Source organism: Hippocampus bargibanti, linkage group LG22 (genome assembly GCF_051943395.1).
Source record: "Hippocampus bargibanti isolate YZ-2025 linkage group LG22, ASM5194339v1, whole genome shotgun sequence".
NCBI lineage: Eukaryota > Metazoa > Chordata > Actinopteri > Syngnathiformes > Syngnathidae > Hippocampus > Hippocampus bargibanti.
The window spans coordinates 6,517,318-6,544,277 of NC_142755.1; the positions used below are offsets into that span (position 1 = coordinate 6,517,318).

The 26,960-nt window shown below is 42.4% G+C and overlaps 1 protein-coding gene across 3 annotated transcripts in view; it reads right to left on the minus strand.

Annotated features, from left to right (window-relative positions):
- Nucleotides 1–1,038: 1,038 nt before the first annotated feature.
- The window catches only part of syt1a (synaptotagmin Ia), a 96,329-nt gene continuing 70,407 nt past the window's right edge, over nucleotides 1,039–26,960 (minus strand). For 2 of the 3 annotated variants that reach the window (XM_088989316.1, XM_088989317.1), the window contains 8 exons: nucleotides 26,714–26,895; nucleotides 18,916–19,088; nucleotides 13,410–13,535; nucleotides 7,500–7,667; nucleotides 5,322–5,489; nucleotides 3,614–3,731; nucleotides 3,305–3,438; nucleotides 1,039–1,872 (listed from right to left, as the gene is read on the minus strand). In XM_088989316.1, the coding sequence (XP_088845442.1) occupies nucleotides 1,666–1,872; nucleotides 3,305–3,438; nucleotides 3,614–3,731; nucleotides 5,322–5,489; nucleotides 7,500–7,667; nucleotides 13,410–13,535; nucleotides 18,916–19,088; nucleotides 26,714–26,885 (1,266 nt within the window). In that variant the 5' untranslated portion in view covers nucleotides 26,886–26,895 and the 3' untranslated portion in view covers nucleotides 1,039–1,665. The remainder of the gene's footprint in view (nucleotides 1,873–3,304; nucleotides 3,439–3,613; nucleotides 3,732–5,321; nucleotides 5,490–7,499; nucleotides 7,668–13,409; nucleotides 13,536–18,915; nucleotides 19,089–26,713; nucleotides 26,896–26,960) is intronic. The other variant, XM_088989318.1, reaches the window with a different exon arrangement.

Here is a 26,960-nt window from a genome sequence, read left to right on the forward strand (position 1 = left end):
TGGAATGCAAGTATAACGCGGAGTAATTCTGCACAAGTTGTGGGGTTTGCATCACATATTGGCTCTGGTTCACACTCACACACACTTTGAACACACACACACACACACACACACACACACACACACACACACACACACACACACACACACACACACACACACACACACACATGTATGTGCGCCATGTACACGCCTTTAAAATAGAATTATCTTTCTTGAAAATGTCCAGCTAGAACAACATAGAGACACACGTCAACATGGAAATGCGTGGCCCGCATTAACGTATACAGTCTACGGTACAGCGCGCGGATGGGACGGATGGACGGACGGACGGACGTCGTATATGTACAAGAGTATCAGTCATGCGCTATTCTGTCATCTCTACACATCATATTGCTTAAAAGAAGGAGGGGGCGGGGCCAAAGGGCTAGTGGGAGTGACCTAGCGACGAGAGAGACCCTGATGGCGAGGAGTGGCTGTCACTGAGGTATTTACACAGACTGGCAATTTAAGAAAGGGGCGAAAGGGGGGTGTTTGTTGCTCCAGGGGTCACATATTGATTTCTCGTCAATAGATTTATAAGCATTATATCTGCATTTATATACAAAAAAAATAAATAGATTATTTCAAATTTTTATGCAATGATGACAATAAGGTTTTCATTTGTAAAATCACTGTAGTTAAAAACGGACACGTAAAATGTATGTATCAATATCTGGTGATTTCCAATTGATAATCAATAATTCATAAAAAAAATAATCATTAACTCATTCACTGCCATTCACAAATTGATTGGGGAATTGAAAATGTCACGTAGAGCACAAAAAAAAAACATTTTTTTTTTCATGCTTGGGTGCTGATAAAGCGATGGCCATGGCCTCTGGCAATGTTTTTTTTTCCTTTCCACTAGCAGGCGGCATTTCCCCTTTTTTCCCCCATGTTAGCGCTTTGTTCCAGCTTCAACTGATTTATAAACCGATATTGCAGCTAGATATCTAGATAGCGAGCTGGATGGCGAGCTAGATAGCGAACTAGCGAGTTAGATAGCTAGATAGAGAGCTGGATAGCTAGATAGCGAGCTAGATAGAACTTTATTTGCTATCTATTAGCGATCTGGGTAGCTTTCTATCTATTTGGATGATTCCGGGTTGGGTGAACGCTGGCGCGTATGGCTTCCGCTGCTCACACACAAAAAAACTTATCCTGTGACTGTAAAGTTACATTGAGAGTTTTGTAAGGCTATTATAAATGAAATGTATTTTTATTATTAGATATCAAGTAGACAGGATGAACTTAGTACAACTATTATTATTTTGTCCATCTGCCCCCATTTCAAGCTCATATAACTCCATTATAACTTAGGAATTAACTCTTTTTTTCGAACGCTGCGTTGAATGTTTATGTAGTCCTAAAACTCAATATTCTGTGTGTGTCCTGGAATTTTAGTGACAATGACAAAAACCCTGGCACTGGAGTGGTCACAGTTTTGCACATTGTCTGGCAGTGAATGAGTTAATACAATAATAATAAAAAATAATTTCAAGAAAGGTGGCAAAATGTAAGAAAAGCTTGCGCCAAAATGTTGGAACAGTTTTCCTGACGCAATAAATACTCGGAGGGGTTCATGGGGGTCATATTAGGGAGTGTGGTGGGGGTCGGGGGCACCTATTTCTTGGTGGAGAGCTGGGCGTCCACCTCCTCCTCAACCTTGAGAACGTGCCACTGGGCGATGGGTCTCCTGGGATTGGCCAGCATGTCGGACCAATGGCGCAGCTCTGTGCCTGAGCTGTTGAGGCCCACGAAGACTTTACCGATGGCGTCGTTCTTGCCGATCTTGTCGTAGTCCAGCACTGTGATCACCACCTGCACCTTCTACAAATGCGCGTAAAAAAAAACACACACACACACACACACACACACACACACACACACACACACACACACACACACACACACACACACACACACACACACACACACACACACACACACACACACACACATACACACACACACACACACACACACACACACATTCCTGTTTAAATAGTTTTGTGAGGTCTGGATAACTCCAGATAAGGAGTGAGGACCGCCGTTGCTGATAAGTTTAGAGAAGAGCTCGTGTTCCATTTGACCACTAAATGTCACCCCATTTCCCACTTCAACTTTTTTAAAAACAAAGAAATAAAAAGTGGACGTGAAACTGAAATAACAGCAGGAGTGAGTCCTCACCCCTGTGGTGAATTTGGTTACAATATCGTTTTACTTTTTGTGATATAAACTTTTTGCTCTCATTAACCACACTCACACACACACAAACACACACAGTGAGTAAAAAGTGTGTGTATCCAAGTGAAATGAAAATACAGTAAAGTCTCGTTATATTGATATCGGATATATCGATAGTCCCGGTTATATTGATACTATTTCTATGCACGCACGGAGAAAATTACATGCAAACAGGGTCGGATATATCGATAGTCCCGGTTATATCGATATTTTTTCAGACTACCTTGAATATCGATATAACGAGACTTTACTGTATACACAAAAAAAAAACATTTTGGGTGAATTTGTGAGGACCTCTGTGAAACTTTAACAGATGCATATATAGACCCTCTCGAAGCCTTTAGAACACAGGTGTCAAAGTCAAGGCCCGCGGGCCAAATCCGGCCCGCCACATCATTTTTTTCGGCCCGCGAAAGCAAATCAAACTTGTTAAATTCCATGATGATTGCTAAAATCTGAGCCAAAATTTCATATTTTTGGATGTCAACCACAATAAGTCATTATTCTTGACTTCAGATTTGAAAACGAGTTATTCATTAATTTGCTGTGTGCTCTATATGTAATATTTGAAGGGATTTAAACATTCTAATGGGTTCCCCAAATTCATAATGGCCCTCGAGAGGAAACCAAAACTACAATGTGGCCCGTGGCAAAAAAATGACTTTGATACCCCTGCTTTAGAATGAAAAACTTGTGAGGACCGGCCAAAAGGTCCTCACTTGTCAAATATGTGCTCACTACATATGGTATAAAATGTTAGTGGTCCTCACAAAACTAGTCATACAAACCAACACACACCCACACACACACACACACACACACACACACACACACACGCATACATACACAAAGATCCCAGAAAAACTATTGGACCCTCCGCACCCTGCTCACCACCTTTTACAGTGACCGATCCGTGCGCACCAAATCCAGCAGACATTCAAGCAGCTTTTCCCCCCTAATAAATCCAAAAGACGCTTGACAGGAAAGAAGAAGAAAAAAAACAGGAAGTGGGTACCTGGATTTGCTCAAAGGGGACCTCGAAGCTGAAGGACTCATTGTAGTAGGGGTTCAGTGTGTTCTTCTTGATGGTGGTCTTTTTCTTTTTCAGTCGCTTGCCATTCTGCATCAGGTGGATTTTCACGTACGGATCTGCGGCGTAACAAACACGCTTCTAAAGAAAACGTTTGGTTGTCCGTGCGGGGGTGCGGCTTTTTTTGCGGATATTTCCCGTGGCGTTGCGCAATCAGCCTCAAAGCAGGTTAAAAATAGAACAGCCGCCATTTTGCCTAAGTAAGATGGACATCCAGATCATGTCAAACCTCACCTGAAAGGCCGCCCACGTCCATCTTCTTTAGGTTTTTGGCCTCCAGGACCACCACGGTGAGCTTGCCAGCGGTGGGCACGTAGCGCAGCGAGAAGCAGATGTCGCCTAGCTTCTCTTGCTGTGGCATAAAAAAAAAGCAAATTGTTGGTCATATTTTAGTTTGATTTAAACTAAAGATTGGGACAGACCATTCGGTGAAGAATCCAAAGTGATTTATTGGCTTTTAATGAGCTGTAGCTGGCAACTTTGTGTCTTTGTAATAAAAGCGAAGACATTATAAATCAAGCGCGCCTCCGTGTACGGCCGCTAATGGCGGCGTGCCCAACGAGCGAAACGGTAATAGAGATAAATTGAAGGCTGCAAAATTACATTGCCGTTCAATTGACAACATTTCATTTCCCCCTGGAAAAAAAAAGCAGAAGGCGGCCGGGTGGGTGGGCTCCATTAAATGCGATAATTAGCTACATGCTAATCAACTCATTCACTGCCAGACGTGCAAAAAAACATGTCTAATGCAGTGCCAGGGTTTTTGTCATTGTCACTTGAATTCCGGGACCCACAGAATATTGAGTTTTAAGACTACGTAAACATTCAGTACAGCGTTAAAAACTATATTCTTATATCAGAAAAAAAGAGTTAATTCCTAAATTATATGGATCTGGAGTTATATGAGCTTGAAATGAGGGCGGATGTACAAAATACAATACGGGTTTATATAGCGCTTCAACAACAGCTGATGCTGGAACAAAGCGCTAACATGGAACAAAGGGAAATGCTGCCCCCTATGTGGAAAAGAAAAAAACATTGCCAGAGGCCATGGCCAGCGCTTTATCGACACCCAAGCATGAAAAAACCCGAACAAATTCGGGAATGGCGCTCTATGTATCTATCTACATCATTCAATGCAGCTTAAGAAACTTTAGACTCTCTTCTTTCATCAGAAAAAAAAGGTTAATTCCTCAATTATATGGGTCTGGAGTTATCCGAGCTTGAAATGGGGGCAGCTTTATAATAGGCAAATGCTGCCGCCTCGTGAAAAAAAAAAAAAAAAAAAACATTGCCAGAGGCTACAGTCAGCACTTTATCGGCACCCAAGCTAGAAAAAAAAAACCCGAACCAATTCGAGAACGGCGCTCGACGTCATATTTTCAATTCCCGAATCAATTCGTGAATGGCAGTGAATGAGTTAAAATGAACCAATTGAGTCTCTAAACATCGCTTTAGGAAGCCATGTTGCCGTCGCAGCAAACTGTGGGGGGGCGGAATACCAAACAAAACGACTCCACGCACGCAGACCTTAGCAGAGAATCAAACCCAGAACCTCGGAGCGCTGAGGCAGCCACTTAACCTACGTGCTGTCCCAATACATTTTTCTTTTCAAAGGGATCAAAAAAGTCCATTTCATCCAAGGTTTGATGACAAACAAACACATTTTCTCACCACCTTTTCCAACAAATTGCGAAGGAAGCGCTTCCGGGCGCCGGCCTTCAAGTTAAAAGCGCGACGGCCCGGCCACCCTCGCAATTAACCTTTAAAACGGGAGCGACGGCGGTGCTAAGGAGCAGGTTGCCGTGGCAACAAGCAAGGGCACGCCATGACATTTAGCGTGAAAATTGAATCCCCCCCAAAGCGCCAGCCGACAAAGCTGCGGCGGCCGGGTATTAATTGAAGAAGGAAAAGCATGGAGGTGCGATTCAGAAGCGCTCACCTCCTCCTTCTCGGCGCTCTGCAGGTCTCTCCACTCTTCTGTGATGTGGCTGAAGTCCACCTTGTTCATGGGCACCTTGATGTCGCCGATGGCGTCGTGCTTGGAGAAGCGGTCAAAGTCGTACACCGTCATCACCAGGGTCTTCCCGCCCAGCTCCACGTAAGGAACCTGAACAAGGGAAACGAATATGGTCAAACCACGGTTTTTGAACGTCTCGGTAGACAAAATACGGACGTGTCTTGTTGGATATCCCCAAATCCCAAATTTGGGAAAGATTTGGGAAAAAAAAGATTATAGCATTGGTCCTAAAGTGTATGAATTTAAAGCAAGCAGAAGATGGTTTGAAAAGTTAGCGTGCCCTGCGATAGGTGAGCTATTGGTCCAGGATGTCCCCTGCCCATTGCCCAAAAACAGATGGAATAGCAGATAGAAAGAAAGATGTTTTAATGTTCCAATATTAATGTTAAAATTGGTAAAAATAAAACATATTACAGTTTGTTTTTATAGTATTCTACAAATAACATGCTCTATTTTTCCCGTGTTTAACCAGTTTCTCCTATAAAAGAGTTAAAAGTGCTTTTAAAATAGTTGTTTTCTAGATTTGGAACAGATTAAAATATTTTGCATTGATCATAATGGAAAGTGCTGTTTTGGTTTTTGAACAAATTGGTTTTCAAACAGGTTTCTGGTACGGATTACGGTCGTAAATTGAGGTATCACTGTATATCAATGACTGATATTTTTTCCTAAATTAAAAGAAAAGCAAAAAAAAATTGACTGGGAGAAACAATATCAAAAGATTTATAAAAAAAAACGATTTCAAACAGAAAAAAAATCAGCCCAAAAAGACTGAAGAATAAATATGTATAAACAATATTTGAATGCATACAGTATCTCGTAATGTTCCTTCCAGTTTATGCTGTAAAATAGTTAAAACGTGCTTTAAAAAAAGTAGATTTCTAGACTTGGAACGGATTAAAATTGTTTGCATTGATCATAATGAAATGTGCTGTTTTGGTTTTCAAACAAATCTGGTTTCCAAGAAATTTCTGGAATGTATTATGGCAGAAAACAGAGGTATCATTGTATATCAATGACTGATATTTTTTCCAAAACTTAAAAAAGCAAAAAAATGATAAAAATTATTTAAAATCCACCAAAAAGTTGTCAGAATAAAACAGCCAAAAAAGACCGAGGAATAAATATGAATAAAGAAAATATTTGAATGCATATTTGAGAATGTTCCTTCCAAACACCATTACGGCAAAATAAAAAAGGGCAAGTTCTTAAAGAAGAAATGAGAAGGTGAGCATTCAGAAACGTGTTCTTCATACACAAACGTGTTTATGAAACATTGCCCAAACTCCCATATGGTCTCCAAAGACGAGCAACCATCTCATGGGGCCCAAACCTTTCCCTTATAAGTATTTTATAAATTACCTGCTTTATTATTCCGTGTTTATCCAGAATATGCTGTAAAAAAAGTTAATTTCAAGACTTGGAACGGATTAAACATTTTTGCATTGATCACAATGGAAAGTAGTGTTTTGGTTTTTGAACAAATCAGTTTTCAAACAGGTTTCTGTAACGGATTATGGCCAAAAAAAACAAGGTATCACTGTACAAATAAATAAATCAGAATGGCACCACACGGTGACCATCCAGCGTGCACCCAAAATGGCGTCGTTTACGATGGCTAAGATTGGCTGTTAGCTAGCGAGTCGGTCGGGGCAGAAAACAACAACTCAACAATGAAGCTGACGTTAATATTAGACAAGGTCGGTAGAGGTGTGCTTTTAAATTTCACCAAACGCCGACTTGTGCTTGGTATGATAACGATTTCACGGCCATGTTCGTAACCACGGCAACCACGGAGTTGCCAGCTTCGAGTTGCGGGGGGCAGACCGGTTTTCAGCGGCAGTTTTATCAAGATAGTCTTTTTTGACCCTTATTTGTGTGCCAATTGCAAACAAAACACTATTTGGATAAAAAAAAAAAAAAACAATGAATAATAAATAAAGTTAATTGAAAAAATAAAACGGCGGCGAATGTTCTCGTGCGTGGGCTCGTCGTCAGCCGCGCGGGCGTGTGATTTGTTTTGTCACCGGCTTGTTAATGCGCCAGCTGGCTACCGTATAGCCCGCATGCTAATTGGTAGCGAGGAATGGATGGCGTTACCTTGAAGGTGAACTGCTCATTGAAAACAGGATTAAGGGTTTTGCGGTGGACTTTGGTCTCAAACTTCTTCTTTTTATCAGGCAGCAGGTAAACTTTGACGTACGGGTCGGACGTGCCGCCCATGTCCATGGCGGGAAGCTCCGCCGCTTGGATGATCCCCACCATGAGCTGAGAGGAGGAAAGAGACAAAAGGCGGATGTCATGCTAAGATGCTATGATAGATAATAGACAGAATTATAAATTGTCATATTTAAATGTTTCATGCATAGAAGGCCCACACTGGAAGCACAGAATAGTAATAATAATAATACATTTAATTACTAAGCGCCTTTCAAAACTCTCAAGGTCACTTTACAGTCACTGGATCATTTTTTTTTTCTGTGGGTGAGCAGAGGCAGCCACACGCGCCAGCGTTCACTCAACCTGCAAGTAACTCAAATAGATAAAAAACTAGCTAACTAGCTACTAGTTAACTAAAAGATAGCTAGCCCGCTAGCTAACAGATAGCCAGCTAACTAGCTCGCTACCAGATAGCCAATAGAAAGCCAGCCAGACAGACGTGATTGGTCAAGATCCGTAGTAGAGGAAGGAGGACACACACACACACACACACACACACACACACACACACACACACACACACACACACACACACACACACACACACACACACACACACACACACGAAAGGGAGATAACACAGCTTGAAACAAAAAAAAAACTAAAGTGAAAAGGTGAAAAGGAAAGAGAACACAGTGAAATTTGGACTTTTCAACTTTATTGATATTTCAAAGGTAGAGTGTAGACTGCAAAGTTAAAATATCCCATCAATCAGTCTCCACAAATAACCCGCACAAGCCATCTGTATTATTCTCATTTTAATGGTTTCCTATGGGAAATTAATGTTTGGAAAACCCACTTTTCGCCTTACACTTTCTGGGAATTAAGTTCGTAAGACAAGGTATCACTGTATATCAATTCATAGAAAGACAAGCTATTAAAATGTCTAGGTTCTGTTGGTTTATGGATGTTGGTGCTTGGAAAATCAAAAACACTATGTTTTACTAATGCATCACTTAAATTTGAATATACTCTCAATAAATAACTTGGAAAAGGGCTGCAGAAGTTGGACTGCATCCCCTGCCGGCAGTAAAAAAAACAATCTTCCTGTGTTAGAGAATTTGTCCACAGTGTCCGACCGAACATCTCTGACTGGTTAAGTTAAGCGATATTCGTTTTATAGGTTTTTCACATTTTATATTGGCACCTCAACTTACCACGTCTTTTATGGGTGCCTTGAAGGAACAATTTTGGTAATACATTCTCTCTATGTGACTGATTTCTAACCATTGAGGTATTGGTGAGGTGGGGGTTGTCACGGTTTGCGAGGTGGTGATGCCGGGTGCGGATCCCAAAAAGCAGGCAGGAGGTTGTTTGACAAATTGTATTAAAATAAAGGTCAGCAGGAACAAAATGTAAAACATCAAAATCAACCGAACAGAAAAAATACAAAGTATCAAAAGAAGACCAAGTGTAAAAGTCCGCCAAGGTTAAACAAACACATGCACAGCATGCAGCAAACAAACAATGAACCGGCACCGGATGATCGTGCCGGGTGTCCTTTTAAGTGTCAGTGATTATAACGACCAGCACCTGCGAGGCTGCCGGCAGGGTTGACGTCGCTACCCGCTGGTCGCCAATCTGATTGGGACGACCAGCACCTGTGCAGGTGCAGGCGGGGCCGACAGCGCCCCCCCCCCCGTTGGTCGCCAACCAGATCATGACAAGGGTTGTCTCGCCGTGTCGGTCATAGGTCGATAATTGTTAAGTGCGCCGGGCGTTTCGATTGACCTGTCACTCATTCGGCCCGCGCTAGGGGGGGATCGAGTTTCTTTGTCAATCAATTTGACGTCGGGTGGTCATCAAAATCCTTGGAAGCCGATTGGGTCATAACAACAACATTTTTTTTTAAATGGGGGTTGGGTGTGGGGGAGCGAATGGATAAATCAACACAGATCTTTATTACCCGACAAATGTTTATTTCATGCGCAGCGCCGATCAAAACCAATACCATGTGACACCCCCCCCCCCCACGCGCTAATCACACCTGCCTCACTGTTTGCACATCTGCTTGACTGTTTGCGCTGCTCTTCACACCGCTAAGGCGCTTCGCTAGCTTCACCGAAACCGAGGCGTGGCGGGTCGGGCTCAACCTGATAAACACCCTAAAAGTATTTTTTTCCCCCTTGCGCTTCCTTTGCATAATTTACGTGACCTTTTGTGTTATTTGCTTAGCTGCAAATATAAAGGGGAGGGGGGCGTAGTTTGGAATTGAAGCGGATTTACGTGGTACAGGAGATGTGAGACAATCTCTTCGTCAATGGATGATGCTACAGCTTCGTGTTTGCGTTTGACATTTAGCTTGTAGCAGATGTGCACATTTAACCATGACATCCCTCATCCACTGGCGAAAATGATGCTTTCATCCTCTCCTCTTTCATCAAGAACTGCTTCATGCAACAAAGAGGGTGCAGAAAGTGCTTAATATTGAATACCTGTCTGTGTCTTTTGTGTTGTCATATTAAGTGTTATTTTGTTTGTTTGTTTTTGTTGTTGTTGTTTTGAATGTAGCGTCATCGCACAGCGCCGATGCGTATGTGGAACTGTCGCGGCTTGGAATTGAAGCGGATTTACGTACAACAGCAGATGTGAGACAACCTCTTTTCGTCAATGGATGCTACAGTTTTGTGTTTGGTTTTAACATTTAGCTCGTAGCAGACGTGCATATTTCACCGTGATGTCTCTGATCCACTGGTGAAAATGACGCTTTGATCAAAGAGGGTGCAGAAAATGCTTTACATTTAATGACTGTTTGCGCCTTTTGTATTGTCACATTATTTGTTATTTGACTTCAAGATGGCGGTGCGAGAGTGGCTGCCTTTACAGCAGCTCCTGTATTTTGCTTCTCTACTTCTTCCTTTCCTTTCCTCTTTCTTCCATAACTTTACTGCTGTGAAATGTAAATCTCTCCACTGCGAGACTACTACAGGCTACTCCAATCCAATCCAAATTCGTCCACGTCCCATCGGGCAAAATTGCCCGAGTATTAACGTGGAAAAGCGTCTTCGGCGAGCTTTCAGGCCTATGCGGATAAACGGCTGACTCCTCGGCGCGCCTTTCTCTTTATTCCGCTTCAGCGATTAGCGGCGCAATCACCGCGCGGCGTCAATGTATGATAATGTCGGCATGAAAGACCCCATGGCCCCCCCCCCCTCCATTTCTTTGAAATGACTCCGTAATTTGACACGGTGAAAGCGATCCTCGACTCGAGCGCTAACGTTAGCGTGTGGTCCTTTGACTTTTACAAGTGTCATTAAGCATTGCGCACTCTTTTACTTGAGTGCTGACAAAAGGCCACCAGTGGAGGAGGAGGTGGAGGAGAAGGCCAAGGAGATGAGGAGCTTTTAATTTGACGGGGACTAATTTAAAGGACAACCGACGCCTCCGGACAAGTTGTGTCCATAATTTGTTATATCACTTTAAATGACTTCTACTGTGCGTATTTTACAATGATTCCACGACATATACAGTAAAGTCTCGTTATATCGATATTCAAGGGAGTCCGAAAAAATATCGATATAACCGGGACTATCGATATATCCGACCCTGTTTGCATGTAATTTTCTCCGTGCGTGCATAGAAATAGTATCGATATAACCGGGACTATCGATATATCCGATATCGATATAATGAGACTTTACTGTAGCTATATTTTACATTTTAAGACTTGCGCTGAATATTCAGAAAGTCTTGTTTTCGAGTTGGTGACGAGTCCGTACGTGACGTCACGTCTGGAACGCCCCTGATCGAGAAAGCGACACACAATGCATTTTGGGTACTTTGTTTGGTCTGAAAACTTCCTGTTGATGGCGAAATTAGAAGGAAAAAACATCAATAACGCGATGGTGAATCGTTGTGTGTTGCACCAAGACTACTATTTGATACTAGTTGACACAAATTCCCCAGCAGGCAAATCAGCCCATTTCCAACGGAGCTTAGGCGCCATCTTGTGCATTTTCTGTGCGCGACATTGGAGTCAAGACGCCTGAAAATGAGATGGAAGGACTTCTTTAATCGATTGCAAACATTTACGCTTTCCTCTTCAGAACTATTTGAATCATATTCATAACTGGATGAGTAACAAGAAAGCATCTTCTCCGAATCTGAAGCCATTGTTTTGATTCTAGAACAAGGTGAAGACGTCTTGGCGTGACATCACGAACAAGGGGGCGGGACCTTCTGAAACTCGCGAGGTCATTTTGAAGTAGTTTTGGGACACTTTAACTCATTTTTATTGGTGTTTTGCATTTGACTAAAAATATCAGCATGTGTGTTTTGGGTATTTTAGATGCTATAAAACGTTTTTCTGATGTCAGTTAGGAAACAAAAAAATGGCGTCAGTTGTCCTTTAAGAGCTGGCTTTTTTTCCATCACGTGAATTCACGGGGAGCACGGTGGTCTAGTTCAGCAGCTCACGTCACGTCTAACTTTCGGCTAACGTCCATAGCGTCCTGGAATTCTCGAGCAATATTTGTTTCCCGCCTGTGAGTTAATTGCCCTCCCGTCAGCAACGTCGAGTCGGCTCGTGTTCAGTCAGCGAGTCTTTTATCTGTCACGCAACATCTGGCTGGCGAACGTCGGTCCTGCATCGTCGGCTTTTGTAAAAGTTAGCCAGCGGAAACGAAAGAACACAGATGGAGATCTATCCCCAGCTGAAACATTAGAGAAGACCGCTGGGAATTCTCACAACCAAACAGGAGCCATCGCTAAACGTGCTACACGGGATAGGCAACTAAATTTCAATTTTGAGGGGTGGACCTACGACATCGATATAAGACAGTGGTTCTTAACCTGGGTTCGATTGAACCCTAAGGGTTCGGTGAGTCGGTCTCAGGTGTTCGGTGGATCCTCCGCCACAGAGGTCCACCTCTTACTTAAGTCTAGACTGCAGTTAGTAGGCAGTCATTGGAAGAAGGGTTCGGTGAATGAGCATATGAAACTGGTGGGGTTCGGTAGCTCCAAAGCAGGGGTGTCAAAGTCATTTTTTGCCGCGGGCCACTTTGTAGTTATGGTTTCTTCTCGAGGGCCGTTATGAATTTGGGGAACCCATTAGAATGTTTAAATCCCTTCAAATATTACATATAGAGCACACAGCAAATTAACGAATAACTCGTTTTCAAATCTGAAGTCAAGAATAATGACTTTTATTGTGGTTGACATCCAAAAATGTGAAATTTTGGCTGAGATTTTAGCAATCATCATGGAATTTAACAAGTTTGATTTGCTTTCGCGGGCCGAAAAAAATGATGTGGCGGGCCGGATTTGGCCCGCGGGCCTTGACTTTGACACCTGTGCTTTACATTGAGATTAAGAACCAATGATAGACGCGAAAGAGAGGAAGGAGCTTGAAATATTTAGTCTAAAAAAAAAAAAAAAATCCGACTGGACCCTCCGCACCCTGCCCACCACCTTTTCCAGCCACTACCGATCCACCCGCACCAAATCCAGCACATCTAAAAATAACTGCATATGTGCTCTTTGCAATTTTGCACAACCCTACTCTGTAATGAATACTTTTATGACAGAAAGTGGGAGTTGCCGGAAAAGGTGGTGAGCAGGGTGCGGAGGTTTTTTTTTAAACGTTTATACTGTAGTGCAGTGTGTTCTATTGTAGATAAATTCCCTTTGTCTTCTACATACTTGGCCAATACAGATGATTTTATGATTAGATGATTTCATATGACTTAATTTTCAGATTCTGATGAAAACCGGCGGTCGGTCGCCGTGGTCGTCCACAAACACACCAGACAAACGACGACGAGAGAGTGACAGCTGTCTGTCCGTACTCACCGTGTTCTCGGTGAAATTGTAATCCAGCGAGTACTGTAATTTGCCCAGTTTCTGCTCCTCCTTGGGCTCGACCTCTTTCTCCGTTTCCGTCAGGCCCGTCTCGGCGTCCTCCTCATCCTTCAAGGCCTGGAGGAGACACCCATCAAGAGTCAGTGCCGCCTCGCCCGAGGGCCGCCCGGGCGCCGGCGCTGCTCCCCCTCGCCGACCGACTCCTGAAAAGGCCACCGCTCGTTTGAGGGAGGGAAGGGGGGGATGTAAGAGGGGGCGAGCAGGCACTAAAACACACAGCGGTTAACACGGGAACATGCTCCCAGATGCACTACGGCCTCGTTCCCCCGATGGCCCGTCTGGAGGAAAAGATCAGAAGATGGCAAACGGGAAGACAAAAAGGACGCACACAAAAGAGGAGAAAGAGAAGAAAAAAAAGCTTCTGGAAAGAGATCACAGTTGCCTTGGTGTCAGTTCAGGTCGGATCAACCCTCGATAGCTGGTAGCCTCAGGGGAAGGGGGGAGGTTGGTGCTGGTGGTTTTGATGGTGATGGGGGGAAATTGGTTTCAGCATGCGATCCAAGAGGCTTCAAAGTCATTCACTCGGCATCCACAGTTGCCCATAGAGTGCCCCCGCCCTACCCCAACCACTTCTTTAGCATGCACGGCATTCCTCTGTGGTGCCCCCCCCCCACCGCAATCCAAACCCGAGTATTGATGCCCTCAAACATCATTATCAGCACATCATCGTCGTCAGTGTCAGCCTAAAGCAGAGGTCCTCAATTTATGTGTGTGTGTGTGTAGTAGTTAACACTAGTACAGTGAGACCTCAACTTACAAACTTAATTGGTTCCCAGAGTGTGTAAAGCGAAAAGTGTGTATCTCAAGAAAAAAATCCCATAGGAAACCATTAAAATGGGAATAATCTGGTCCCGGATTTCCATAAAATATACTTTTCAACTAAATAAGCCTTAAAACTACACACAACCTACCTTATCCTATGTATAATAAATGTGCTATTGTATTGCAATGAAAGAAATACACTGTACTGTATAATAAAATCACTTTATTTACATTTGTGATGGTCATTGATGGCTCTTAATTGACACCTGTTGCTTTCTGACTTGTAAGGTCTTACGAAACAGGCATCACATTATCATTTATCATGTTGATGTTTCTTATAGCCTTTTCTGAATGGAACTGTTCAATAAAAGCCTGCTGAATGGCCTGCGTTTGCTTGTCCTCTTGAAGGCAAATCAAATTCTCTGTATTGATGACCTCATTATGGTCAGCAACAAGCTGACCATAATGTCATTTGCATTCACTTCGAGTCCCGTAGGTGCTGGTAGAGATTTTCTGACAACAAAAGGCGCGAGTCCGATGATTCCACGGACGCGGAATAAAATGCGACAAAAGAATGCGGGCGGGGCGAATAAAATGGCACACTCGCGATCGGAAAGCAACAAACTTGCGCGATCGCGTCTAACAATCATCTCGTGCAAAGCAAACTGTTGGATTTGCCAGCAGAAGAAACAGCGATGCACTTCCGTCGTAACATGTCACAGGTGAGGTGACAGTGACTCGTTGAAATGAAATGAAATTGAAGTGTCGCGAGCGACGGCCCCGCCCCAGCTGTCAACTCGCACGTGACAATTTAGCGTGACTATTGACACGCTGTTCCGGTGTGTGTGAAAACACTAGCTCTGATTGGCTTACCATGACACATGACTCTACCCTTTAGCCAATCACAATCACTTCTATCGCATCTTGACAGGTGTAGCAACACAGAAACTTTGGCAAGTGTTTGTCCCTGCTCATTCAGTTAGACAATGCTTTCCAAACAGCCTAGAGTCATAAGAAGTCGTGCGTTATTCTCGAACCTGAACGCACCCCTAGTCTTGGATGACAAATAAACAGAGCAGAGTAGACGTGTACGGCTGGTAGTTTCTTCAATTTATTCATAGTAACGCACCACATTTGAACTGAGGCTGAACACGAGCCTGTGGTGTTTATTTTCCGGTCCCATAATAGTAAAATTATCAGCAAAAAGCTCCAAGTAGGCGATGGACATGTGAATTCAGAGAGAGGGGGTGTGGAAAGTAGCGCCGGCTGCAGCGCTGTTCGGTCGTGTGCTTCCGCCGAAGAGCACTCCGCCAGATCCGAAGGTCGTGTGCTTTGGTGTTCCAGCCGTGGTGGGTGTGTATTATGAAAATAGTGCTTATTATAAGGTTTAATTTTCATAAATTTGACGTTCGTAAGATAAGGTGTTCGTAAGTTGAGGTCTCACTGTATTGGCATTTCACTCATTCACTGCCATTCACAAATTTATTCGGGAATCGGAAATATGAGCGCCATTCCCGAATTTGTTCTGGTTGTGGTTTTTATATAATAATAATAATATTAATAATAATAATAATAATAATAATAATAATAATATGTTTCATTTTAAGCGCCTTTCAAAGCTCTCAAAGACACTTTACAGTCATGCTTAGGTGCCGATAAAGCGCTGACCATAGCCTCTGGCAATGTTTTTTTTTCTCCTTAACACAAGGGGGCAACATTTCCCTTTTTTCCATGTTAGCGCTTTGTTAGCTTCAGCTCTTGTTAAAGCGCTATATCAACCAATATGTATGTATTGCATTGGAGTTTGGACATCCGCGCTCATTTCACACTCATATAACTCCAGAACCATATAATTTAGGAATTAACTCTTTTTTTTGTGATGATATAAGAGAATTTAAGGTTTCTTATGCTACATTAAATGTGTATGTAATAATAATAATAATAATAATAATAATAATAATAATAATAATAATAGTCATAATAATAATATTCATAATAATAATAATAATAATAATAATAATTTCTAAGCGCCGTTCAAAACTCTCAAAGTCACTTTACAGTCACAGGATAAGTTTTTCTGTGGGTGAGCAGCGGCAACCACACGCGCAAGCGTTCACTCAACCCGGAAGTAACTCAAATAGATAGAAAGCTAGCTAGCGAGCTAATAGAAAGCTAGTAGATAGCTAATAGATTGATCGCTAGATAGCTAGCCAGATAACCTAGCTAGCTAGATAATAACAATAACAATAATAAGCGCATTTGAAAGCTCTCAAGGACACTTTACAGTCACAGACAAGCATAGGTACTATAGTAAATAAAATACAATATTCACCTAGATAGATAGGTAGCCAGTTAGCTAGCTAATAGATTGCAAATATCATCATACGTTACAATATATCACAACTACGGCCAATAAATGTAACCTATAGCCAAAAATAAGTTAAAAAATAACATCTTATCAGGAGAAAAATTAAAACAACCGAGATCAGGTGGTTTCCCAAAGTGTTCACACCCCGTCCTGGAATTCAAGTGACAATGACAAAAAAAACTGGCACTGGTGTGGACACGTTTGCACATCTGGCAGTGAATGAGTTAAGTTTGAGTGAACTCATGTGCATCATCTCCATTTTCATATCCTCGAGGCATTCCCTAGGCTCGAATTGAGGATCCCTGCTCATAGATTGGTCGCCACCCACCCCCCGCTGGAGCCCCTTTCTTATGCCAATGCACCATCCAAGCGTCATGCTAGCAAATGGGTGCTTGCGCAAGAACGTTCAGGGGGCACGGGGAGGGTAAGAGGGGTGGTTCTTCCTAGTTAATAGACCAGTGCTGAAAAGCAATAGGCTGAACAATGCCGATTGGTCTCTGGATTGGTCTCCTGCTTAGAAGAAAAACAAAATCCAATCGAAACTGGGTCAAATTTGGCGGTTGATCACGCCAGGAGGCTCGCCCCGCCAACCAATCGGTGTCGCTCAGGCCCGTTTTAGTCATACGTGTGGTATATATGCGCATGGGCAGCGTGTACGCAGATATACACAGGGCTCAAGGTGTACCGTATGCATAGTCCCGTGGAGTCGGGCTCAACGGGGGTTGGGTTGGGGGGAGGTTAGGCCGTCCGTCATCAAGAAGCTATCGCAAAACGATCGCAACATCGCAGCAGCAGGCTGAAGGAAATCCAACAGCAATTGGGAAACCTACCGCCAGTGAACCATCCCGCACAGTCATGACACAACACAGATAAAGGAGGACATAGAAGGAAGAAACACAAATTAAAACAAAACACACGCAGGAGTCAACAGGAGCAAGCACCCCGAGAAATGGCCGTCCAACCCTCCCCCAAATTCCATAGAGTAAAAACCCAGCACAATAAACCGAATGCTTTATTTCCCCTCTCAAAAAAAAAAAAAAAAAAAAACGGCAATGGGGGTTAGCGCGCTAACTGTTAGCATTCTAATAGTCTCTCGTTTTGCCATTTCTCGGGGCGTGTGCCGCTTCATGAGGTCCTTATGAGACAACATTGAAAAAAAGATCACAAAAATATCAAAATTGTTATTATTTTAAATCATTAGTACGGTGATACCTTGGCTTACGAACTTATTTGGTTCCCAGACAGAGTGTGTAAGGTGAAAAGTGTGTATCCCAAAAATTAATTTACCATAGGAAATCATTAAAATGAGAATAATCCGTTCCCATGTCCCCATAAAACATAATTTTCTAAGCCTTTAAACTACACAAAATATACATTATTTTATGTAGGGTAAATGTGCTATGGTATTATAATTAAAGAAATAAACTGTACCGTATAATAAAGTCGTTTTATTTACATTTTTCATGGTCGTTGATGGCTTGATGGAATGGAGTGGCCGGTTTCATCAGCATTAAACACCTGAGGAACGTAACCTCCTTCTTTCACCATCTTGAGGAATGATCCCTTGTAGGTGCTTTCTCTGCGATAATTTTACCTAGTTCCTCATCAATTGTGTTCTGTTTAGCTGGGTTGATAGCTTTTTGCATCAAGTGTGCGGGTTGTTTGTGGAGCCTGATTGATGGGATATTTTAACCTTGCATTCTACACTCTGCCTTTGAACTATCAAAGTTGAAACTCTTTCACTGTCGTCTGCCTGTCTCTTTTATGTTTAAACCACCCCCCCTCACTGCTGCGTTCTTGACCAATCACGTGGCTTTAACCGAAGACTGGGGGCGGGAAATTGAGGACAAAAGCAGCCGGCTGCCATTTTGTTGTTCGAAGAATGGGCTGGTTTGCGAACGACACATCACTCATTGAGGCAGCTCAGTGTACGAAAAAAAGTTCGTATGCCAAGGTAAAGTTTGTATGTCAACGTAAAATTTTCATAAATGTAACGTTCGTAAACCGAAAAGTTCGTCAGCCGAGGGGTTCGTAAACCGAGGGATCACTGTATCATAAATGCGTTAGCTGTTTTCTGACTAGTAGCATCTTTCCCCCGTGCAATGCAAATGTGAAGCCTCACCCCTCCTAAAAATATGACATGATTTACAAGCAGCGCAGAGGAATCTGAGATTGACTTCCTCTTTACTTCTATATAATTTTTTTTGTAATCGCTGGGAACACAAACGCAACTTTCAATCAAACGCGCTTGCTAGTTGGCTATGCGTTTGCTATCAATCTCGAATGGCGTTACCGAATGGCCATTACCTCGGTTTTGGCCCCGTCCTTGACGTCCTTCATATTGATGGCGTTTTTGCCTTTGTCCTTGCCCTTCTTCTTGTTCTTCTTCTTGAAGATCCATTTTTTGCACACGCAGAAGCAGCAGGCCAGCACCAGGATGATAGCCACAAAGGCGATGGACACGATGGCCCATGACGGCACTGACGTATCGGGAAATCATAAAGTTAAAATCAAAACATGATGGAGTGAAAAACAAAATACAGTAAAGTCTCGTTATATCGATATCGGATATATCGATAGTCCCGGTTATATCGATACTATTTCTATGCACGCACGGAGAAAATTACATGCAAACAGGGTTGGATATATCGATAGTCCCGGTTATATCGATATTTTTTCGGACTCCCTTGAATATCGATATAACGAAACTTTACTGTATTTAATATTTAAAGGACAACTGACAACATTTTGTTGTTTCCTGACATTAGAAAAACGCTTTATAGCATCTAAAATACCCAAAACGCGGAGGCTGATATTTTTAGTCAAATGCAAAACACCAATAAAAATGAGTTGAAGTGTCCCAAAACTACTTCAAAATGACCTCAGGATGGCGAGTTTCATAAGGTCCCGCCCCCTTGTTCGTGACGTCACGCCAGGACGTCTTGCCTTGCTCTAGAATCAAAACAATGATTCAGATTCGGAGAAGATGCTTTCTTGTTACTCATCCAGTTATGAATATGATTCAAATACAGTAAAGTCTCGTTATATCGATATTCTCGAGAGTCCAAAAAAATATCAATATAACCGGGACTATCGATATATCCGACCCTGTTTGCATGTAATTTTCTCCGTGCGTTCATAGAAATAGTATCGTAATAAACGATACTATCGATATAACCGATATCGATATAACGAGACTTTACTGTAGTTCTGAAGAGGAAAGCATAAATGTTTGCAATTTATGAAAGAAGTCCTGTTGGATCATTTTGAGGCATCTGGACTCCAATGTAGCGTCCCGGAAAATGCAGAAGATGGCGCCCAAGCTCCGTTGGAAATGGGCTGATTTGTCTGTCTGTAATTTGTGTCAACTAGTATCAAATACAGTAAAGTCTCGTTATATCGATATTCAAGGGAGTCGTAAAAAATATCGATATAACCGGGACTATCGATATATCCGAACCTGTTTGCATGTAATTTTCTCCGTGCGTTCATAGAAATAGTATCGTAATAAACGATACTATCGATATAACCGATATCGATATAACGAGACTTTACTGTAGTTCTGAAGAGGAAAGCATAAATGTTTGCAATTTATGAAAGAAGTCCTGTTGGATCATTTTGAGGCATCTGGACTCCAATGTAGCGTCCCGGAAAATGCAGAAGATGGCGCCCAAGCTCCGTTGGAAATGGGCTGATTTGTCTGTCTGTAATTTGTGTCAACTAGTATCAAATACAGTAAAGTCTCGTTATATCGATATTCAAGGGAGTCGTAAAAAATATCGATATAACCGGGACTATCGATATATCCGAACCTGTTTGCATGTAATTTTCTCCGTGCGTTCATAGAAATAGTATCGTAATAAACGATACTATCGATATAACCGATATCGATCTAACGAGACTTTACTGTAGTTCTGAAGAGGAAAGCATAAATGTTTGCAATTTATGAAAGAAGTCCTGTTGGATCATTTTGAGGCATCTGGACTCCAATGTAGCGTCCCGGAAAATGCAGAAGATGGCGCCCAAGCTCCGTTGGAAATGGGCTGATTTGTCTGTCTGTAATTTGTGTCAACTAGTATCAAATACAGTAAAGTCTCGTTATATCGATATTCAAGGGAGTCGTAAAAAATATCGATATAACCGGGACTATCGATATATCCGACCCTGTTTGCATGTAATTTTCTCCTTGCGTTCATAGAAATAGTATCGTAATAAGCGATACTATCGATATAACCGATATCGATATAACGAGACTTTACTGTAGTTCTGAAGAGGAAAGCATAAATGTTTGCAATTTATGAAAGAAGTCCTGTTGGATCATTTTGAGGCATCTGGACTCCAATGTAGCGTCCCGGAAAATGCAGAAGATGGCGCCCAAGCTCCGTTGGAAATGGGCTGATTTGTCTGTCTGTAATTTGTGTCAACTAGTATCAAATACAGTAAAGTCTCGTTATATCGATATTCAAGGGAGTCGTAAAAAATATCGATATAACCGGGACTATCGATATATCCGACCCTGTTTGCATGTAATTTTCTCCTTGCGTTCATAGAAATAGTATCGTAATAAGCGATACTATCGATATAACCGATATCGATATAACGAGACTTTACTGTAGTTCTGAAGAGGAAAGCATAAATGTTTGCAATTGATGAAAGAAGTCCTGTCGGATCATTTTGAGGCATCTGGACTCCAATGTAGCGTCCCGGAAAATGCAGAAGATGGCGCCCAAGCTCCGTTGGAAATGGGCTGATTTGTCTGTCTGTAATTTGTGTCAACTAGTATCAAATACAGTAAAGTCTCGTTATATCGATATTCAAGGGAGTCGTAAAAAATATCGATATAACCGGGACTATCGATATATCCGACCCTGTTTGCATGTAATTTTCTCCTTGCGTTCATAGAAATAGTATCGTAATAAGCGATACTATCGATATAACCGATATCGATATAACGAGACTTTACTGTAGTTCTGAAGAGGAAAGCATAAATGTTTGCAATTGATGAAAGAAGTCCTGTCGGATCATTTTGAGGCATCTGGACTCCAATGTAGCGTCCCGGAAAATGCACAAGATGGCGCCCAAGCTGATTTGTCTGCTGGGAATTTGTGTCAACTAGTATCAAATAGTAGTAATGTAGCCACAAGGGGGCACACGTCAGTGTCTTGTTGTGCCGGTCCCAAGCCCGGATAAATACAGAGGGTTGTGTCAGGAAGGGCATCCGACGTAAAAAAAATTGCCAAAACAAATATGCGAATCAAACCTATGAATCCCATACCGGATCGGTCGAGGCCCGGGTTAACAACGGCCGCCATTGGTACTGTTGACCTTCAGGGTGCCAGTGGAAAATTGACTACTGTTGGTTGAAGAAGGAGAGGAGGGAGGCTCCCCACCCTCGCATATGCACTCATGCGTCGTATTGGCGTTCGAACACCGATTGATGTTCGAACGCCGAAGCAAGAATATCTCGAATATTTTGTTCGAACACCGATTTGTTCGAACTGTGAGGCGTTCGAGAACCGAGGTACCACTGTATATGCGGTGGAATCTTTGTAAAATACGCTCAGTAGAAGTCATTTGAAGTAATTTTACAAATTATGGACATAACTTGTACGGAGATGTGTCCTTTAAGTGTCATTTTTGCATCGCTTGTTTCTATGAGTAAAAAAGAAAAAAGAAAAATGACAGGCAAAACTAGCTTATGGAGACGTGCTAGCATGCTAATTATTCCACTCGCGCACCAACCGGGACGTTCCTTATCGCATTCATCGAGCAAACGTGGGCCGATGAGAAGCACTTGCGTGTTCCTTAATTAAAGCCGGGCCAAGTCCCAGAAAGCAATAAAAGGCTCCTCCTAATTAACGACATTGTGCAAGCGTTTTCTCTCCAGAGTAAAATAGCACAAGAGGGACAGAGCGGAGGGAATAAAAGGCGAGATGTACAAAGCGCTTCAACTGCTTATCGGTTGCCGCGCCGAGACGTAAAAAGGTGCTCGCTGAAAAATGTTAAAAAAAAAAAAAAAATGTCAGACCGTCGCAAGCTTTACGCTTAACTCATTCACTGCCATTTTTGAATTTATTGGACAATTGAAAATATGACATAGTGCGCCATTGTGAATTCCGGGATTTGTCTTTTTCATGCTTGGGTGCCGATAAAGCACTGGCCAGACCTCTGGCATGTTTTTTTTTCTTCCACGAGGGGGCAGCATTTCCCTTTTGTCCATGTTAGCGCTTTGTGATAGTTTCAGTTGTTGTTAAACCGCTATATAAATCAATATGTATTGCATTTGGTACAGCTGCCCCGATTTCAAGCTCATATAACTCCAGACCCATATAACTTTGGAATTAACGCTTTTTTTGTGATGAGAGAATAATAATAATACATTTTATTTATAAGCGCCTTTAGAAACCCTCAAGGCCACTTTACAGTCACAGGATTAGCTTTTCTGTGGGTGAGCAGCGGCAGCCACACACGCCAGCGTTCACTCAACCCAGAACTAACTCTAATAAATAGAAAGCTAGCTAGCTAGCTAGCGAATAGATACAGAGAAGAGAGTCTCAGGTTTCTTACGCTGCATTGAATGTTTAAGATAATAATAACAACAACAACAACAACAACAACAACAACAACAACAACAACAATAATAATAATAATACATTTCATTTGTAAGTGCCTTTCAAAACTCTCAAAGTCACTTTACAGTCACAGGATAAGATTTTCTGTGGGTGAGCAGTGGCAGCCACATGCGCCAGCGTTCACTCAACCCGGAATACCTCAAATAGATAAAAAGCTATCCATTGGCAACCTATTAACTAGCTAGCTAGCTAGTTTTCTATCTAATTGAGTTATTCCGGGTTGAGCGAACGCTGGCGAGTGTGGCTCACCCACAGAAAAACTGATCCAGTGACTGTAAAGTGATCTTGAAAGTTTTGAAAGGCGCTTACAAATGAAATGTATTATGATTGTTATATAAAGTTAATAGATAATAGATAACTAATAGATAGCTAATAGATAGCAAATAGATAGTTAGGTAGCCAGCTAGATAGCTAGTTAGCAAAAAGATAGCTAGCAAGGTAGCCAGCTAGATAGCAAGGTTAGTTATGTAGTCCTAAAACTCAATATTCTGTGGGTCCTGCAATTTGAGTGACAATGACAAAAACCCTGGCACTAGAGTGGACACATTTTTGCAAATGTCAGGCAGTGAATGAGTTAATTGTGAGAGGATTTCACAATTTTCATTTAGCAAACGGCTAACAGACAAAACAGCAAAACGGTTGCGGTCCAAAATGAAGCATGGTAGGTAACGGGCGACGGTTCCGTGCATCTTTTTCCTTAACCTTCCCAATGACCTCTAAAGCCGCGCCTGTCATTTCCATGCAATTTTATTTTGATCAATGCACGCAGGCCTTTTATTTTTCCGCGGGCACTCGTAAATGTCTCGGTGCGTATTTATCGAAAATAGGGCCACTACTCTTCCACAGGAGCGCCGTCCTCTCCCCTTCCCCCATCCACGCCCCCCCTCCTGCGGTGCCAACTGCTATATTTAAACCGCGGCGGATGACGCGCTGCAAGCTCACGTGTGGATTTCACTTGCACAACATGTATGTGCGCCGTTCTCGTGGCAGGTGTGAAAGAAACAAGCGAGATTGATGCTCAAAGGGGGGTGCAGGATGTGTATGTTGCTGCCTTGGAAGTATTATGGAAAAAAAAGGTGTCCATTTTAACTCATTCACCGCCATTCCCAAATTTATTCGGGAATTGAAAAGTGTCATGATCTGGTTGGCGACCAACGGGGGGCGCTGTCGGCCCCGCCTACACCTCACAGGTGCTGGTCGTCCCGATCAGATTTGCGACCAGCGGGTAGCGACGTCAGCCCTGCCTGCAGCCTCGCAGGTGTTGGTCGTTTAATCATTGACACTTAAAAGGACACTCGGCACGATCATCCGGTGCCGGTTCATTGTTTGTTTGCTGCTTGTTTGCTGCATGCTGTGCATGTGTTTGTTTAACCTTGGCGGACTTTTACTTTTGGTCTTCTTTTGCTACTTTGTATTTTTTCCATTCTGATGTTTCACATTTTGTTCCTGCTGACCTTTAATTTAATATCATTTGTCAAACAACCTCCTACTCACTCCCGCCTGCTTTTTGGGATCCGCACCCGCCATCACCACCTCGCAAACCGGGACAAAAAGCATGACGTGTAGCGCCATTCCCGATTTTTTTTTTTCTTGCGAGGGACGGGGGACAGTTTGGATTGGATTAGCTTTAATTAGTGTTGCAGTGGAGAAATTTAAAAAGTGATGAAAGGAAAGAATGAAGTAGAAAAACAAAATACAGGAGTTGCTGTAAAGGCAGCCACTCTAAATAAATAATGTGACAACACAAAGACGCAGGGTCATTCGATCTTAAGCACTTTCTGCACCCTCTTTGTCGCATCAAGCAGTTCTAGATGAAAGCGAAGAGGATCAAAGCCTCCTTTTCACCAAGGACATCATGGTGGAATGTGCACGTCTACTACAAGCTAAGTGTTGATAGCAAACACGAAGCTGTAGCATCAATTGATAAAAATTGTCTCACATCTCCTGTCCCACGTACTGTAAATCCGCTTCAATTCCAAGCTGCGACATATCCACATACGTGTCGACGCTCTGCGCTGACGCTTCTTTAAAGCTTTGGTCAGACCTCTGGCAATGTTTTTCCTGTCCCTGAGGAGGCAGCATTTCCCTATTTTCCATGTTAGTGCTTTGTTCTAGGTTCAGTTGTTGTTAAAGCGCACATATCAATATGTATTGTATTGTATTGTATTGTATTGTATTGTATTGTATACAACTGTCCCCATTTCAAGCTCACATAACTCCGGACCCATATAACTTAGGAATTAACTCTTCTTTTATAAAAGAAGGGAGTCTAAGGTTTCTTACTCTACATTGAATGTCGATGTAGTTCTAAAACTCAATATTCTGTGGGTCCTCAATTTCAGTGAAAATGACAAAAACCCTGGCACTGGAGTCGACACATTTTCGCACATCGTCTGGCAGTGAATGAGTTCAAATAAAGCATCATTTCAAAGTCGTGTTAAGGTCTCAAGTAATGGCACTAATGAAACACGTTTTGAATTTTAGCAAGCGCCCATTTGTTAGATTCCAATAAGGTGGACAACAAAAATGTCGATCCATGACAAACACCGTCAAATGGGAAGTGGAGAATAAATAACAGGATTTTGCTCGACCACAATACCGCTTTTGATTGTCCGCCGTGACTTTTTCATTTGTTGGCCAAATTGTTCCGCGTTACAGCGTACCGTTATTTCACCTTAAAGGACAACCGACACCATTTTTTTGTTTCCTAACTGACATCAGAAAACCGTTTTATAGCATCTAAAATACCCAAAATACACACGCTGATATTTTTAGTCAAATGCAAAACACTAATAAAAATGAGTTAAAGTGTCCCAAAACTACTTCAAAATGACCTCCGAAAGTTTCTGTTTCAGAAGGTCCCGCCCCCTTGTTTGTGATGTCACGCCAGGACGTATTCGCCTTGCTCTAGAATCAAAACAATGGCTTCAGATTCGGAGAAGATGCTTTCTTGTTACTCATCCAGTTATGAATATGATTCAAATAGTTCTGAAGAGGAAAGCATACATGTTTGCAATTGATTAAAGAAGTCCTTCCATGGTCAACTCGAGCGGTCAGGACTCCAATGTAGTGTCCCAGTAAATGCACAAGATGGCGCCCAAGCTGATTTGTCTGCTGGGAATTTGTGTCAACTAGTATCAAATAGTAGTCTTGGTGCAACACACAACGATTCACCATGGCGTTATTTATGTGTTTTCCTTCTAAATTTGCCATCAACATTGATCAACACGAAGTTTTCAGACCAAAATGCATTGTGTGTTGCTTTCCTCGTCACATCAGGAAGTTACCAACAAGACTTCCTGAATATTCAGCGCTAGTCTTAAAACGAAAAATATAGCTATATGCAGTGGAATCTTTGTAAAATACGCTCAGTAGAAGTCATTTGAAGTGATTTTACAAATTATGGACACAACATGTCCGTAGGCGTCGGTTGTCATTTAAATTCCCAGTGGAAATTGTCAGTGACCACTTACATTGGATCTTGTTGAGTTCGTTCATAAACTTGTCTTTCAGCTTGGAGAAGGCTTCGTCTTTGGGTCCGGTGCCGGCGCCGCCCGCTACATTGGTGGCGTTGCCGGACGACACCGAAGAGGAGGCGGTCGGCGCCGGGGCGGCTGCCAGCGCTTCTCTGCGACTCTCGTTCATCTTGCTGAGCCTGCGTGACCACAATAGACAAAAATATATACAGTAAAGTCTCATTATATCGATATTGGATATATC